Source organism: Diadema antillarum, unplaced genomic scaffold (genome assembly GCF_040938485.1).
Source record: "Diadema antillarum isolate AM-2024a unplaced genomic scaffold, OU_Dant_1.0 scf00000001, whole genome shotgun sequence".
In the NCBI taxonomy this organism is placed as follows: Eukaryota; Metazoa; Echinodermata; class Echinoidea; order Diadematoida; family Diadematidae; genus Diadema; species Diadema antillarum.
This window is the reverse complement of record NW_027270890.1, coordinates 3,336,456-3,351,830: the sequence shown is the minus strand read 5'-3', so window position 1 is coordinate 3,351,830 and position 15,375 is coordinate 3,336,456. Positions and strand designations below refer to the sequence as shown.

The following is a 15,375-nucleotide window of genomic DNA, read 5'->3' as shown; positions in this document are numbered from 1 at the left end:
TGGACTTATCGGTTTTTGCAAACAAACTCTTCATATATATATATATATATATATATATATATATATATGTATGTATATATATATATATATATATATATATATATATATATATATTCATATTCAATCTTACTCTGTTGATAATGAATTCACTTATGGTGTATAGCTTGAAGAGCAAACACTAACTCATCCCGGGGCTACGAACATCTTCAAGTCAGACTGATGGATTTCGCAGAATAATTTCTATTGTTCCAGAGCAAGGGTGGCCTAATTTTTGCTGCCAGTCAATTAAAATCTTAATTTCCTCTCCGTCAGTGTAACGGCACATTCCGTAGGTTTTCGTACTGAGCACAACGAATGTGCGTAAATGTGTAGATCACATCTTATAGTACACGTCAGTCAACATTTTCCTTTTACGACTCTACGATGCTATTTTTTTTTTTTGGGGGGGGTGTTATGGGGATGTATAAGGTGAAAAAAAGAAACTTTAAGTTGATATCATTGCTCAGATGGATTAAGTATAACATGTTTCCATTAAAGGCATCATTTTCCATTTGTAGACGAAACAAAAACCCAGCATTAGTGTTTCATTTTGTATTGTTAATTAGTATTATTTCATAAGTATTGTTAGATATTCAAAATGTGAACACTAGTTGTAATAAAAACGTTTCCAGACTAAACAGTCTACTGTTATAGTTTAATGAGAAAAATGTTTTAGGCTTTATTGCAAAAAAAAAAAATGGAAGGATGTTTTGTGATACACCTACCTACACATACGCATCAAAAGTGATGTCTTGAACATTCTTCTTTTTTAAAAAAGAAATCACTGCTGCCAAAGGTAAACAGGACCTTTTAGAGATATTGACAGGTATCGTTACACGAAGTCAGCAAAAACAAGCCAAGAGACACGTGTCGGGATTTATCCTCTGCCCGACGAAAAAAAAAAATGATCTGCATTCTAAGCAGAGAAATTTCACTGGAAACAGCAGTGCCCTTTTTTGGCGATTAATGTTCATGGGACGTTTGATTTCTCTCTTTTTTTTTTAGGGGGGGGGGTAGGGGATGTATACAGTGAGGAAAGACATGAAGTGAGCTTTTACACTGCAAAAACATCGGTGTTAGATTTAACATCATGGGTGTTAAATCTAACACCGATCAAACTTCAATAGAGGACCACACCCACAGGTGTTGAAAATGTATTGTGACGGTGTTAAAAAGTGTTCGCCTGGCACTTCGTGGTGTTAATTTGACACTGCGGCTGGTGATATTTTGACACTGCGCTAGAGTTAGTTCAATAATGACACCGCATGGTGTTGATTTGATATTGGTGGTGTTAATTTCTATGGTATATCACCCGTCCAGCTTCAATAAGGGACCACACCAACTGGTGTTAATGTGGTGTAAATGTGTTTACACATTTTTTTTTTTCAAAAATCAAGTACTTTATCGGAAAGTTCTTTATCGTCTTGTTGAAGTTCAAAATTAACAAGAAGTGCAGTAACTAAGAAACTATTCAAAAAACAATTTTAAATTTTGAAATGACACCCGGAGGTGTTAATCTAACACCATGAATGAGCACCGGAAATTTAACACCAGCTCGGTGTTTCATATTTAACACCGGACTTTTTGCAGTGTAGTTGATATGTGTCATTGCTCTAATGGATTTAGCATAACATGTTTCAATGAAGAGATACAGGTATCGTAACACGAAGTCAGCTAAAACAAGCAGTAAAATAGACACGTGTCGGGAGGGGACATGAATTGTCCTTTGCTCGACAAAAAAGAAAAAAAGAAAAGAAGATGATCTGCATTCTAAGCAGAGAAATTTCACTGGAAATAGCAGTGTCCTTTTTTAGCGGTTAATGTTCATGGGACGTTTGATTCCAGGACAGGAACTTGGTGTAATATCCACAGTAGAATACACATCATCACAGTCTCATCTACATCATTGGTAAAGCGGGGCAAAATGACCACGTGATGACGGCCTGACGCCAAGCAAAATTTGATAATGCGCACCAGTTTCAACTTCTTAGAATAATAGTCTTTTCTTCGTAATCAATGCGATCTTCCGTTCATTTTGATCTCCCCGTTGTCTAATTACGTAGATATGTCTCCGTTGTAAATTACCTTCATCTCTTGTTTGTTAAGATCGTTAATCGGTGTGACAGAAATAATAATTGTTAGCCTGCTGTCAGTATCTGTCACCCTCTCTCTCTCTCTTTCTGCTGCCTTCGCTCTCTCTCTCTCTTTATATATATATATATATATATATATTTATATATATATATATATATATATATATATATATATATATTTATATATATATATATATATATATATATATATATATATATATATATAATGTGAAGCGGGCTTGGCCTCGTACGTGGTGGGTACTGCATCATTGGTATATGTGAGACGGAAGGAAAACTTGCAGTATAGACGTTGCAGTGGTGTTCAGTCTTGCCTTTATTCCCCGAGCTTTCGGCTATTTCACTAGCCTTTGTCAAGGGCTTTATGTATTGTCTCATCAAGCCCTTGAAAAAGGCTAGTGAAATAGCCGAAAGCTCGGGGAATAAAGGCAAGACTGAGCACCATTGCAACGTCTATACTGCAAGTTTCCCTTCCGTCTCACTTATATATATATATATATATATATATATATATATATATATCTGTATCCGCCTGTACATATACAATCCACAAGCCAGCACCCCGAACACCCAAGCCCAGCATCCACATCAACTGAAGGTAAACAATAAAATATGTATATGTTGTGTATTTTTTTTCTTTTTTGCCGATTACAGACCAAGTTGTATCAAGATATTGCATAGCTAGGCAATCATCCATGTTCTGAATGATATTATGTCTATGTGTTTTCCATACAACAGGCGATGTATGTGATATGTTATGTTGATACGTTGTTACTTGGTGATATTTAGATAGATCCAGTTGGTTGTTGTTATTTTTTCAAAGTAACCTCAAGTTCATGATTTTACGTATTCAACACACATTGTAGCTCTACATCCCACAAGTAATGTTTAAAGCAGAGTAATGCTGTAAGGAGTCCCTTGAGTGTTCTGGGCCCCGTTGCAAGAAAGTTGCAATCAATTGCAAATAATTATTAATTTTGAAACAACCATTCTGATTGGCTCAGGGTCTGCCCTATTACGAAGACATGCATGCAACAATGATTTTGATTGGCCAGTGACAATCAGTTGCAAGTTGCGTTTAAACGCAAAGTTTCTTGCAACGGGGCCCTGGTCTGTTAACGTAGCCGTGATGAAGGTACACTGACGGACCGAAAACTCGGCGGTCATTAAACCTGTTGAAATCCATAGCTACGCCTACCGCTCCTTCCGATTTCTCATGGCTATTATCAGTAAAGTTTCGCGTAAACCGAACAATCCGTTCAATGGTTATGAATGTGTAAAGTTTTATTAAATCAATGTGATGTTATTTCTCGATATCATAAAGAAAGATAAAAGCAATTCAAGCGAGTTCTGCAGAAATTTGAAATGACATTTGGACTTACTTCCATTTTCATTTTACAGCATTGGTAGCATAAGTATTATAACGAAAGAGCACCTGACTCTTTTATGTCAAAAGACAGGTAAAATGATATTAACCTGGACATAATTATGTCAGTAATATGTGGAAGGAATCCATTCTTCTCATTGAATAAATAGAAATAATAAAACATGATCGTCAACAACATATTAAAGGGGAATATGAATCAAAATGTAGTTGTGATTACTTTGTGATCACCTCGTTGTGGAATATAAAGGTAATTCGTAATGGAAGACGCCTCTCGTACAGTCAAGTTAGCTTCAAATTGTGTAGCCTTTTACAAAGGCGGCTCGCAATGGACTCTCGCATACGGCGGGCAGCGATGGACTCGCGCGCACACAGAGCTCGCCGGTCGCGCGCTGGTGTGCGAGTCCATTGCTCTCTGTGTGCGTGTGCTGAAATTATAATAGCGAGCTACCTTTGCAAAAGGTCTCAAATTGTGTAAACCTCTCCTTTCTCTTTTTCTCCCGCACCCTGTTATCGTCTGCGGGACTAATCGGCAAATTAATGTACAAACTGTTTGCTGGAGCGTACAGACTGGAAGATGGAAAATCTATTATTCAAACTGTGGCAAAATTAATTCATGTCATCGGTAGCGGCCCGAGCGAGAAAACTTGCCTCCCCCTTCCCCGAATCTATGGCGTGGAAAGCATGCCGCTCTGACAAATGGATAATCTCCCTGTGTGTCTTCATCTATATTTGATGCTCAATTGAAATAGAAAGTTGGTAATATAATGAAGCTAATAATTACCCCCCTCCACCCCTCCCCCATTCAAAATTGGAACACGAAATGCTCTTTCCATCACGCTGTGCTCGCGGTGGTTGTGTTGCTGCTGTATAGAGTGATAATTATGCCGATCACGAGAGCATGTATTATTCTGACAAAACAGAGTGCAACAATAGTCGTTATCATATTTCATGAAAAAAAAAGACCAAGGGTCTTGCGCTCACTTCAGCATAGCAAGTTCACCTTCCACACGATGTCATGCTTGCAGAGTATGTCTTAAAGGGGAAATCCAGTCCAAACATAAGTTACATTACTTTGTAGTCTGATAAGAAAGAGTAAAATGTTATGAGTTCAACGGTATAATTTCGTTCGAAATCGGACAAAAAATAGGGAAGTTATGACATTTGGAAATGTCACTATTTTTGTGAAACAATTCTTGTACAGTCAATATGAATATGCAGATGGAAATGTGAGCATGTCATCCCCTCACAACTTACCATATTATAGTTCTTCGGGGCCAAAGGGGGGGGGGGGTGGGCGATACCCAATTACCATGAACAAACTTGAAACTGCAGCCACCAATGCGCTTACTCAACTTCTGGTTCAAGAGAAGAAGACTTTGAAAGATTCCTTAATTTGGAGTTCTTCATATGACAGCAAGGGTCTAGGCTTACCTGCCAACTTTTGTGACAATTCTTCTATGCGTTTTCAACAAGAAGCTCAAGGTGTCAAAAGTTTACACATGACACGACACAAAAATGAACGCCTCTTTATCGATACCTTACATTGTATGTTTGGCTCAGCTGAAAATGAACAGGATTTGCAATATCTCATTTCTTTTGCATTGAGCATATCAGTGTAAAAGGTTGATAGAAGTGATGAGCCATCTTACTGGACGAAAAGGACAATGTTATTGTAACCTTTCCGTCACATTCGCATTCCATTCATTTTCATTATTATTATTATTATTTCGGCAATAAAATGTCACTGTCCCATCTACAGACGTGATATATAGTAAGAGATTGGTATGCGCAAGGAGGTTCTAGCGAATACAGTCACAACCGTCTTATTTCCTTTGCTAGATGTTCAAAGCCGCCGCTCAAAAATATTTGAAGCATGTGCCAAACAGGATCTGCCGCGCAGATAGGAAGACAATTGACTTGTGTCTCATTACATAATCACCAGCCACTTTCAAAGGAAGATATGTCTTTGTGATGGTAATTACTTTTCGCTATCCCTTCTTATGAAAGGTAATAGGTGGTACAGACGCGAGGATGTGCGAATAGAAATTGAGCAAAAAATGCTGAAATAAAGATGAACATTATTCGACTGGGTATACCCGGGTACTAATTTGATATATCTATCAATAAAGAATTATACTTGAAGATTATTCCATTTTGGTTTCATTTATGGAAATTAAGCGGAAAAGTTATAAAACCAGCTTTCCAGGATGGTACAGTTTTAAACATTTTCACATGATACAGCTCTGATTTACACTTTTGCGCAAATTTACTTTTGTTTAACATGCTTTATCATTACGTGAATTTCATTTCATTTAATAAATAAATCAGCAAAATATGGCCAACATTATGATAACGTTCAAAATGAGTCATCAGATTGCTCAGCAAGACGGCGGCGTCGAACATCGATCATCAAAGGCACAAGTGCACCTTTGGAATTCTTTTGTACATCAATAGAAATCTGACAATTGCTTGAATAATTACAGCCAGTTGGAACTCCCATGTATAAAACCTCCTTGGTATGCGGCACGTCGTTCGCAGTCTGGTATAGACCAATTGGGTTTGGTTACTATATAGTAACTGTTTTTATGGCAATTTCTAACTGTGGGGGGGGGGGGGGGTTAAAGTATGCCTAACAAAAGATAATCTATGCACTGACATAGCAACACAATCCTGGTTCATTGCATAACCCATTGAAAGTGCTTTTGTTCTTCTTTGGAAGCCCCCAAGTTATGACTGCCAGAAGTTAGACCTACTGTACAGTGCTCTGAAGTTGGATTCATCTATATTATGTATGCCCGCTTCACAATAAGGCAGGTGACGCAACAGGCAGGATGAGTGATTGTTACGTCATGAATGGGTTGAGAATACTCACACTCTACGACGAGTTGAAACTCCATAGAAACACTGCACCCATCCTCTGTTCTCTTCACTTGGCATATAAACGTGCCTGTGTCTCCCCGTCTGAGACGTCCAATCGTAATGTTCGAACTCGGAGGATTCATAGCTAGGTTGACATCCGCCGTGTAGCGGATGTCGCCACCCGACACTTCATTCCCCAGGAGTATTAAAGTGTTGGGTCCTATGAAGAACGAACGAAGCAAGAACATGTAAGAAATAGCACTACCATGACTCGTCGGTTGACTATTAAAGATAAGGGCGTTAAGGTATGTTACGGCACATTTAAGTCAATCGGCACATTTTGGTAAATTACCAAAATGAGTAAGTTACCAAAATGTGCCGTCACTATGTCACGGCACATTTTGGTAACTGTACATTTTGGTAACTTACCAAAATGTGCCGATAGTGCACCTATACCTGACGGGATCAACTGTTACCAAAATGTGCAGTTAAAAGTGGATTTGCCTGCACATTTTGGACAATCTGCACATTTTGGTAACTGAACTAAAAGCCCATGGATGGGCTTGAGATTTATAATACGGTCAAGGAGTTAAGGTGATAGTCCTGCAGTAAAGACAGGGAAGACACTAATTAAGCTCACCCGAGCTGAAGGCTCGAGTAAGCTATTGAGATTGCTTTTCGTGCGGGTATGCTGTGTGACCTGCGTGCCAGGTGCGTGGGGCTGACAAGTCAATGAAGGAATTCCTCTGAAGGAATGGCAGAAGTATCACAGAATGTCATTAATTTGGCCGCATACGGGGACTGCGAAATACGTGCGTGGGAGTTGCCTGCGAGGTGCTGCCGCTAAGGGCCTCCTACTGGCGTTCTGCGTGTACCTCTGCGGGCAATTCCCACGGCTCACCCGGAAAAAGTTTTGTTCATGCTGTAAACTTAGCTGCGAGTAAATCGGACTTGCGTGCGCACCTCCGGGCAAATACAGGCGAGATACGCGCTAGGTACTGTCAGGTGCGGACCAACTGCGGAGAGCTCCGGGTTTCCCCGCAAGTCAAACTTCCCCAGATACGGTATGACAAGGCCTTGAGCATGTTCAAAATTGTTCCGAGTGAGTTGCGGGGGTACACGCAGAACACCAGTAGGATCAGAGACCCTTACCGGCAGCACCTTGCAGACAACTCCAACGCAGGTACTTCGCAGTACCCGTAAGTCGCTCGCAACAGAAAACGGATCGGTTTCAAAATTCTCACGCAGGTCAAACTGAATACACGCAAGTAGAGGGTAAGTAGCACGCGTCTAGCAAATAAGACACAAGCGCGAAACTCGTAAACATTCTTGTCCGCCCGCAGAAAATTTTCCTGCGTGCTGAAAAATCCCTACTCGCAACAAGCCCGCGTAGCTTGCCCGGAAAGGTGTGACACGGTCTTACAGGCCGTGTACCATCTTTCCGGGCAAGCCTTGTGTGCGACTTGCGAAGAACAATTTGTACTACCCGGAGGTCCCCGCAGATAACCTGCACGTAACAGTACTTAGCACGTATCTCACCCGTAGTCGCCCGGAGGTGCGTACGCAAATCCCTTTTACCCGTAACCATGTTAAGGCCTTGTCACACCTTTCCGGGCAAGCTACGCGGGCTTGTTGCGTGTGAGGATTTTCAATCATACCGGACAATTTCTGAGGGCGGACAAGGATTTGGGCGAGTTGTGCATGTGTCTTACTTGCTGGATGCGTGCTACTTATGTTCTTCTTGCGGGTATTCTGTGTGACCTGCGTGCCAGGCGCGTGGGGGCTGACAACATCTGAAGGAATGGCAGAAGTCCAACAGAAATGACAGAATGTCTTTATCTTGGCCGGGCGAGATAATTTTCCTATGTGCTGGAAAAACCTTACTCGCAACATGCCCGCGTAACTTGCCCGGAAAGGTGTGACACGGCCTTCAGGCTGCCGAACTCATTCGATGGGGACAAACACCAACTGCACTTACAATTTGTTTTTGTGATGATTGTGGAGGAGTAGAAAGTTACCAAAATGTGCCGTCAATGTCCTGCACATTTTGGTAATTTACCAAAATGTGCCGTAACAAGGTACCCATAACTTATAACATTAGTCGCACCTTGTCCCTGTCACACTTTGCCAAACAGCCAGATAAGACATACGCATGAGAAACGACTGTCGATTATGGGCATCGGTTGATATCCGTTCAAATGCGTTTCATGTCCTTTTTATCCTTTGGATGAACGTTTATGTTCCGATGATTTCCGGGAGAGCGGTCAATAAACTTTGCGCATGTTTTTTTTTTTTTCCTCGCCAAAAACGAATAGATGAATACGGCACTGGTTAGTGCCAACTGGTGGCAACGATATACGTCTTATTATGTATACATTGCAAAGTCTGAATAAAGACTACTAATTAAAACACACACACACACACATCCACACACACACAAAGCGAGAAAGGTGGCGTAGCACGGTTGCTCTTACCTGGATTAATTGATTTCCTATGGTGCCAAAAAACGTTACAGTTGTCTGTGTTGCCGGCGAGAATGCAAGGAAAGGTTACCGAAGACCCTTCAGTGGCTGTCTTGTTTTCAGATACGCTTCTGAATTGTGGCATTGGGGCGGTACCTATCGCATACCACAGACATAAAAAAGTTGAAGAGAGAAAAATTCCTATTTTACATCATGAAATAATCATGATAAACGACAAATATTATCACAAAAAGATACAAAACCAAGTCACATAAATTTGGTTTCTTGGAAGTGATGACTAAACGCTTTTCACCATTACGAAAGTTATCAATACTACTACAGTGTATACTATTACTATTTTTGTCATAGTTGGTAGTATTCCAAATTTATTCGAATGTTTCTTCAAATTCAATTCACATGGAATTCAAATCTCGAATTCTATACACTCTGATGTGAAATGTAAGGAGACAGTAAAAGTTTTAAGAAAGCTTTCAAGCGTATTTTACTTGAAAGGTATACTGGAAGTAATCAATATCATTCTGAATTAATAACAGATTAGCATGATAGAAGGGTGTGTTTGTGAGAAAAAAAATGGTATCTTGTGTATTGTTAATGTGTTTGTGTATGGTTTTGTTATGTGTGTGAGTGTACGTGCGTGTGCCGACCTTTTTTTTTTTGTCAGTTATACTTTATAGAAAGATGAGACAAGACACTGTATTTCGAAACGTCGCAACAGTGAGCTTTTTTCCAGTTGTTTTTTTTTTAATTGAACTAATGATCCTGTACTTCGACTGGGCGAATGAGAAGAATTCACATCAGTCAACAGTATATTTATTTTCCCTGAGATATTTTCAAATAAGGCCCATTGCCTTCTCATTAACCCTTTCACTTGATATCTTTGGTTGTTTATTTGCTCGTTTGTTTTGTCACATTGTCATGTTATACTTTCAATATACTAATGTCAAACTTTTATGTATGCATGTTTTATTAAGCGAGATGAAATGAAATGAAATGAAATGAAATGAAATGAAATGAAATGAAATGAAATGAAATGAAATGAAATGAAATGAAATGAAATGAAACATGGAAAACTTTATAGACGCATCGTCGGAAAGCCTGCCGTGGGTCGTTTTGCTTACACCCAGTCGTTCTGTTTCCTTTCCCAGTAGATTGCCTAGTATATAACAACTATGCAGTGTGACACCAGTACTTACAATCTCCATCTGCCGTGGACCACTGGTAGAGCACACACACCAGGAGGAGACACCAGGTGAGAGAACACTGGACGATTGGTGGCGCCATCTCTGGAAATATTCAATTCCATGAGAGGTTATGCCCAATATCGCACATTAAAATGTGAGGTATACATCTGAACGACTAAATCTAGTGCATCGTTTGAAGTATGACCATGAAACGTATTTTACGAGAAGAAAAGGCACATTATTTACTACGATCGATAAAATACAAGATAATGATAATAATAATAATCATCATCATCTTATTCATGATAATAATAATAATAATAATAATAATAATGATAATAATGATAATAATAATGATAATAATAACAATAGCAATAATGATAATAATAGTGGCTACTTGTATATGGCGTACAGGTCCAACTTTCAGTGCTAATGGCGCTTCAAAAATGAAAAGATAGATATATACATGTATACATAATTATTTAAACATGCCAACAAAGAAGAAAATGGCAAACAAAAAACAAACATGTACCAAATAAAGAATAAAATATTCCAAACATTAATGACAGCAATTACAGTTCACAGTGTGAGAGGAACATAAACGTTTTAAGCTTGGATTTTTAAAGACGGTATACGTGTATTGGGAGTTAGGCCCTATACTGTGTATTTCTCTACAAACAAGTTCATAGTAGACAACAGTGTAACATGATTTCGCATTGGAGCCATGTGACAGTTAGTAAAGCTTTCGTATTGCTTGCACAATCGTGAATTAAGCAAAAGTGGATTCTTATTCCAGTTATCGACTCAGTGACTTTTGCAAGTAGTACGTTTTAAAAACTGTCCTTTTTTCACTGCAACAACAGATTCATTCTTAAGAACTGGTTGACAATGCACTCCAAGCACGTTTTAAACTCTTTTGCAATCGCATTTCACTGATGCGTTAAAAACAAAAGATTAAAAGTATGCACCTGGGCCAACCATACTGTCATGCAGTATGTACATCGTTTCAACTCTCGTACATTCTTACTTTGCTGCAAAATTCAAAATACACATCCTGTTATGTTGACGTTCTCTGTCGACCTCCAAGATATCATTCCACAGAAAGATACATGGCCTTGTTACGTCGTGACAGTATTGTTATATACATTTTTATTTTATCTAGTATATGTCAGTCAGGTGAAAGTGGAAGTAAATCATACTGCCACATGACTCAAAGGAAACTAAAGTGAGTGATTGCAACGGATTGACAAATTGCCCTCTTACCTTAAAGGGATGATACAGTATTGGTGGAGATGAGAATTGGGCTTTTAACTTTTTGCGAGATACCAAGAAAACACTTAAGATATAGTACAGAGGATACCATTAAGAGGAATTCAGTGTTTATTTGATGAAAATCGGGTTTGGCATGACTAAAACATCCAAAAACAAAGTAAAACAAAGCGATCGTAATAAAGTGTGGGTCCCACAATTTATTAGAATCGCTCTTTTTTGGATATCTCAGCCATTTCAAAAGCAATTTTCGTCAAATAAACGTTGAATTCCTTACAGAATTACATGCTCTTTCATATTTCATAAGATGTTTTTCATTATCACTTACCAAAAAATGTTAGAAACCTGAAATTAGGTCTCAACCAAATCTGTACTATCCCTTTAAGAAGCAACGATTAATCAGTGTTTTTAGTGTTGTAGACATGATAAAGACCATTGACATGCATACTCAGATTGGACGCAAAGCCGCAATCTGCTGACCGCTAGACAGGGGTCGTATCCACAAGACTACGGAGCGCCGAGCTTCCGCCAGACAGTGTTGGTTCTAAACCCTTATAACAGCGGATATCGCGTATTCATTCATACTAATGAATTCTAGCTTAGAGATCAGCCCGTGTATGTATCTTTGCTATTACTTGAAACACACTGAATAATCATTGCCTATTTACTTCGAGGAATAGCAATTTCGTCAATCAGTTTGGGATAAAAACAACTCAACGCAAGAATTCATTGGATAATAACAAGAGTGACTATGGATGTAAAATCATTTGTTGAAATACAAAATACATAACAAACAATGTCGCTGTGGCCACTGCTATGCCTCCACCATAATCCATGGTTCTCCCAATACATCTGCAATACTACGTCTTGACAATATGAAATAAAATCTTAACGTAATTGGCAAAAAATTGATATCTCGATTTCATTGATGGATGGCTTAATTGCTTAACAAAGCAGGTATTTGGGAATTGGAGCATTTTCACTTGACCTTTGATCCTTGCTCGTTGATCACATGACCCATCATTCCTCAAATAATTATAAACTGGTAACACCATTGACATCGATATTGCAATCGTTTCCGACTCCTGACAAAGAGAAACATCAGTCCCAATTGTCACCGTAATGTGGGACAACTGTTTTACAACAGGTTAAAATACTGTATTCATCTTAATCATAACTTCTGAATTGCAAGGAAGCAATTAATCAGATCATTCAAAGCTGGACGATCCGGTGACCAGGAGGGATAAATTAGCAAGAAACACAAACTAACTTGATATTCTAAAAGAAAGGATTACTTGAAGACGAAAGAAGCAGACATGATGGGATAAGTCAAATCTACATCAATGTTTAATTCTATCACTTCGCTCATAGGACATAACTTTCCTTGAAACTGTGGCGAGCTACAAAGTATCAATTTTCACTTTGTATTGCTACTTCCCTTTCTTGCATGTCAAAAGGATTGATCCTTGATCTACAAAGCACTAAGGTGTAGCTGTTTACGAGAAGAACGCTGTCCCTCGTCAGTCCTTTCTTCCTTTACAAGGATTGTGTTCGCTCATTGCGAATTGATAAGAGCAACACCGAATGACATCAATTCGATGCGTAACCTTAAACCTGTCGGGGAATGTAAAAAAGGCCAGGGACCGGAGTGTTAACACTTCAAACAGAAGGAAGCTGCGACAAACAAAGACACAGAGAGACAGAAAGACTGGGAGACAGACAAAGGCACCGAGACAGACAAATAGACAGACAGGCAGAGAATCAACAGTTAAACTTCGAAGAACAGAGAAACACAGACCAACAGACAGAGGCTTTCAGACATAAAAGAAAAGGTGAAACTCATTCTGATAAAGATAAAACACAGATTTAAGAAGATCAAGGCTGTTCATGTTTATCGGCCCTGTCGTTTTCACTATGACAAACAACAACTAACATTATAGTATTCTCGCGTATTTGTTATATTTTGTATGCATTTTTACCATCGATAAATGTTCGTGGATACTCACAGGCATCTATTTTCCTTCATCAAATCGGAAAGGAACTAATGATACTGCAGTTATAGAAAGGAGTTTAAGAATGTATGTACATCACAAATACTTACTTCATATCTACGAAAGATTGCCTGCCTTTTGTATAATTATTCGCATGGAAGATAAACGGTCATTCATCTGTAATATTTATGTGTTTGTTTGTTTTTTTGTCATTGGTTTCTCAACACTTTGGAACAAGTATTTACAGTTTCTGTGAATACTCTGTGAAACAAGTAAGTGATATTCAGTGTATATTGAGATTAACCTTTCGAAAGGATCACTGTGTCTTTGAATGATAAGGGTGTGTGTGTGTGTGTGTGTGTGTGTGTGTGTGTCTTTGTGTCAGTATATTATATTATATATATATATATATATATATATATATATATAGATATATATGTCCTCACTGGTTAAATAGCTTTAACGATATAATCCTGAAATGTCCGCAAAACATCCTTAATTAATACCAAACAAGGCTTGTACAGGTGCATCGATCCCTAATCAGGTAAAATACATTTCATTTGTTTTGATTTGATTTACGCGGCCATGTATCTTTAAACCTTTCATAGTCCTCCCATCCTCTTGCACAGGTCTGCTCCTTGTTCTTTCTTTTTAACCTCAGCAGTCTCCGGCAGCCTCCTCCTCCTTCTCCTCCTCCTACTCCTCCTCCACCTCCAATTCTATCCTTCTTTCTCGTCTGCCATTTCCTCCTCTTCCTTCCTCTCGCCTTTTTCTCCTTCCCTTTCTCCTTCCCTCCTCTTTCTCCTTTCCACTGTTTCTTCACTTTCCCTTCTTCTTTTTATCTTTCTATTCCTCATCCACTATCTCGCCTCCGTTTTTCGTTATTCTTCTCATCTCGTTGACTCGTTGGTCTTTCCTCCTACCAATCTGCCTCCATCTTCCCTCAAATTCCTGACAAATCTCACTAGATAAAGTCGACCCTCTGTGAGATAATAAACGATACATGTGTTCACAGTCCTAGGGGGCAGGCCAAGGAATGACTCGGAGTAAGGAGTAAGGAGGGTATAACAGATGATGTCAGTAGGTGTGTTTAACATACCCCACTCCGAGGTGGCAGCCGACAAAATGCGATGCACTCTGGATACAACATGTACAAAGTGTTGCGCTTTGATATTGGGGCTACCCCATCCATAATCTATGACCGACGTCACGCACGTAACCCAAAGTAGGTCAACTACAGTGGCTATTGTCTTGCCCGAGGGGTCCTTATTCCACTATCGTTGGGACATGGACAATCTGACCTCCCATTTCTTATCTACAAGGGATGTCCTACCCAGTCAGAGAAAACTACATTAACCTGTCTTTAAACAAGATACAATTTCTTCTGGACGTTTAAACATTGAAACGGCATTACGAAGTGATTACAGTGTGATGGCAACACAAACAAGGCTACAAACAAAGTTTCATAGACTGATTATTAAGTTAATTATCAAACACGGCAAGAGAGTCGCCATCAGTTAACGTTTAGTGTAATAGAAATTCCTGGCATTGACACGATGAACTTGGAACAACCGGCAACTAAAGATAGTTCGGTTAGTGTTGCTGCCCGGAAAGCAGTAGATGACAGCGTCGAGTCCCGTGGTTCCTTTTCCCAGTTGCGAATTTACAAATTTCATTGGTAAGAGGGAGACAAAATGAAGAAAATTCACCCCTGAAATGTGGTATCATCCAGTATACTTTTCCTTAATTGCCATAATAATATAAAATTTGAAACTGAAATCATCAAAACGTATATATATAGCATAAATTAATTTTTTTTAGTGAACAATATAATACTACGGTCTCTTGGAAACAAGAGATACATATTGTATATGAAGAATTATGTTCTTCAATGTCATGGGTAATCAATAAAGTGGTTTTTTTTTTGTTCTCCTGTTGCAACTTTCTTATCAAGCGATGATGATACATGGAATTCAACGGAATTCACACTTGAAAGGATTGTTCGATTTTCTTAAGACTTCATTAATAATGTTCAACCAATTTTTCTGCATTTGC

General features: G+C 38.9%; 1 protein-coding gene across 1 annotated transcript in view; it reads right to left on the bottom strand.

Annotated features, from left to right (window-relative positions):
- LOC139722457 (neurotrimin-like) overlaps positions 1–10,160 on the bottom strand; it is a 38,736-nt gene extending 28,576 nt beyond the window's left edge. Inside the window, exons 1-3 of the mRNA XM_071633782.1 lie at positions 10,073–10,160; positions 8,871–9,014; positions 6,410–6,616 (exon numbers count right to left, since the gene is read on the bottom strand). Of these exons, the coding sequence (XP_071489883.1) occupies positions 6,410–6,616; positions 8,871–9,014; positions 10,073–10,160 (439 nt within the window). The remainder of the gene's footprint in view (positions 1–6,409; positions 6,617–8,870; positions 9,015–10,072) is intronic.
- Between the last annotated feature and the right edge of the window lie 5,215 nt (positions 10,161–15,375).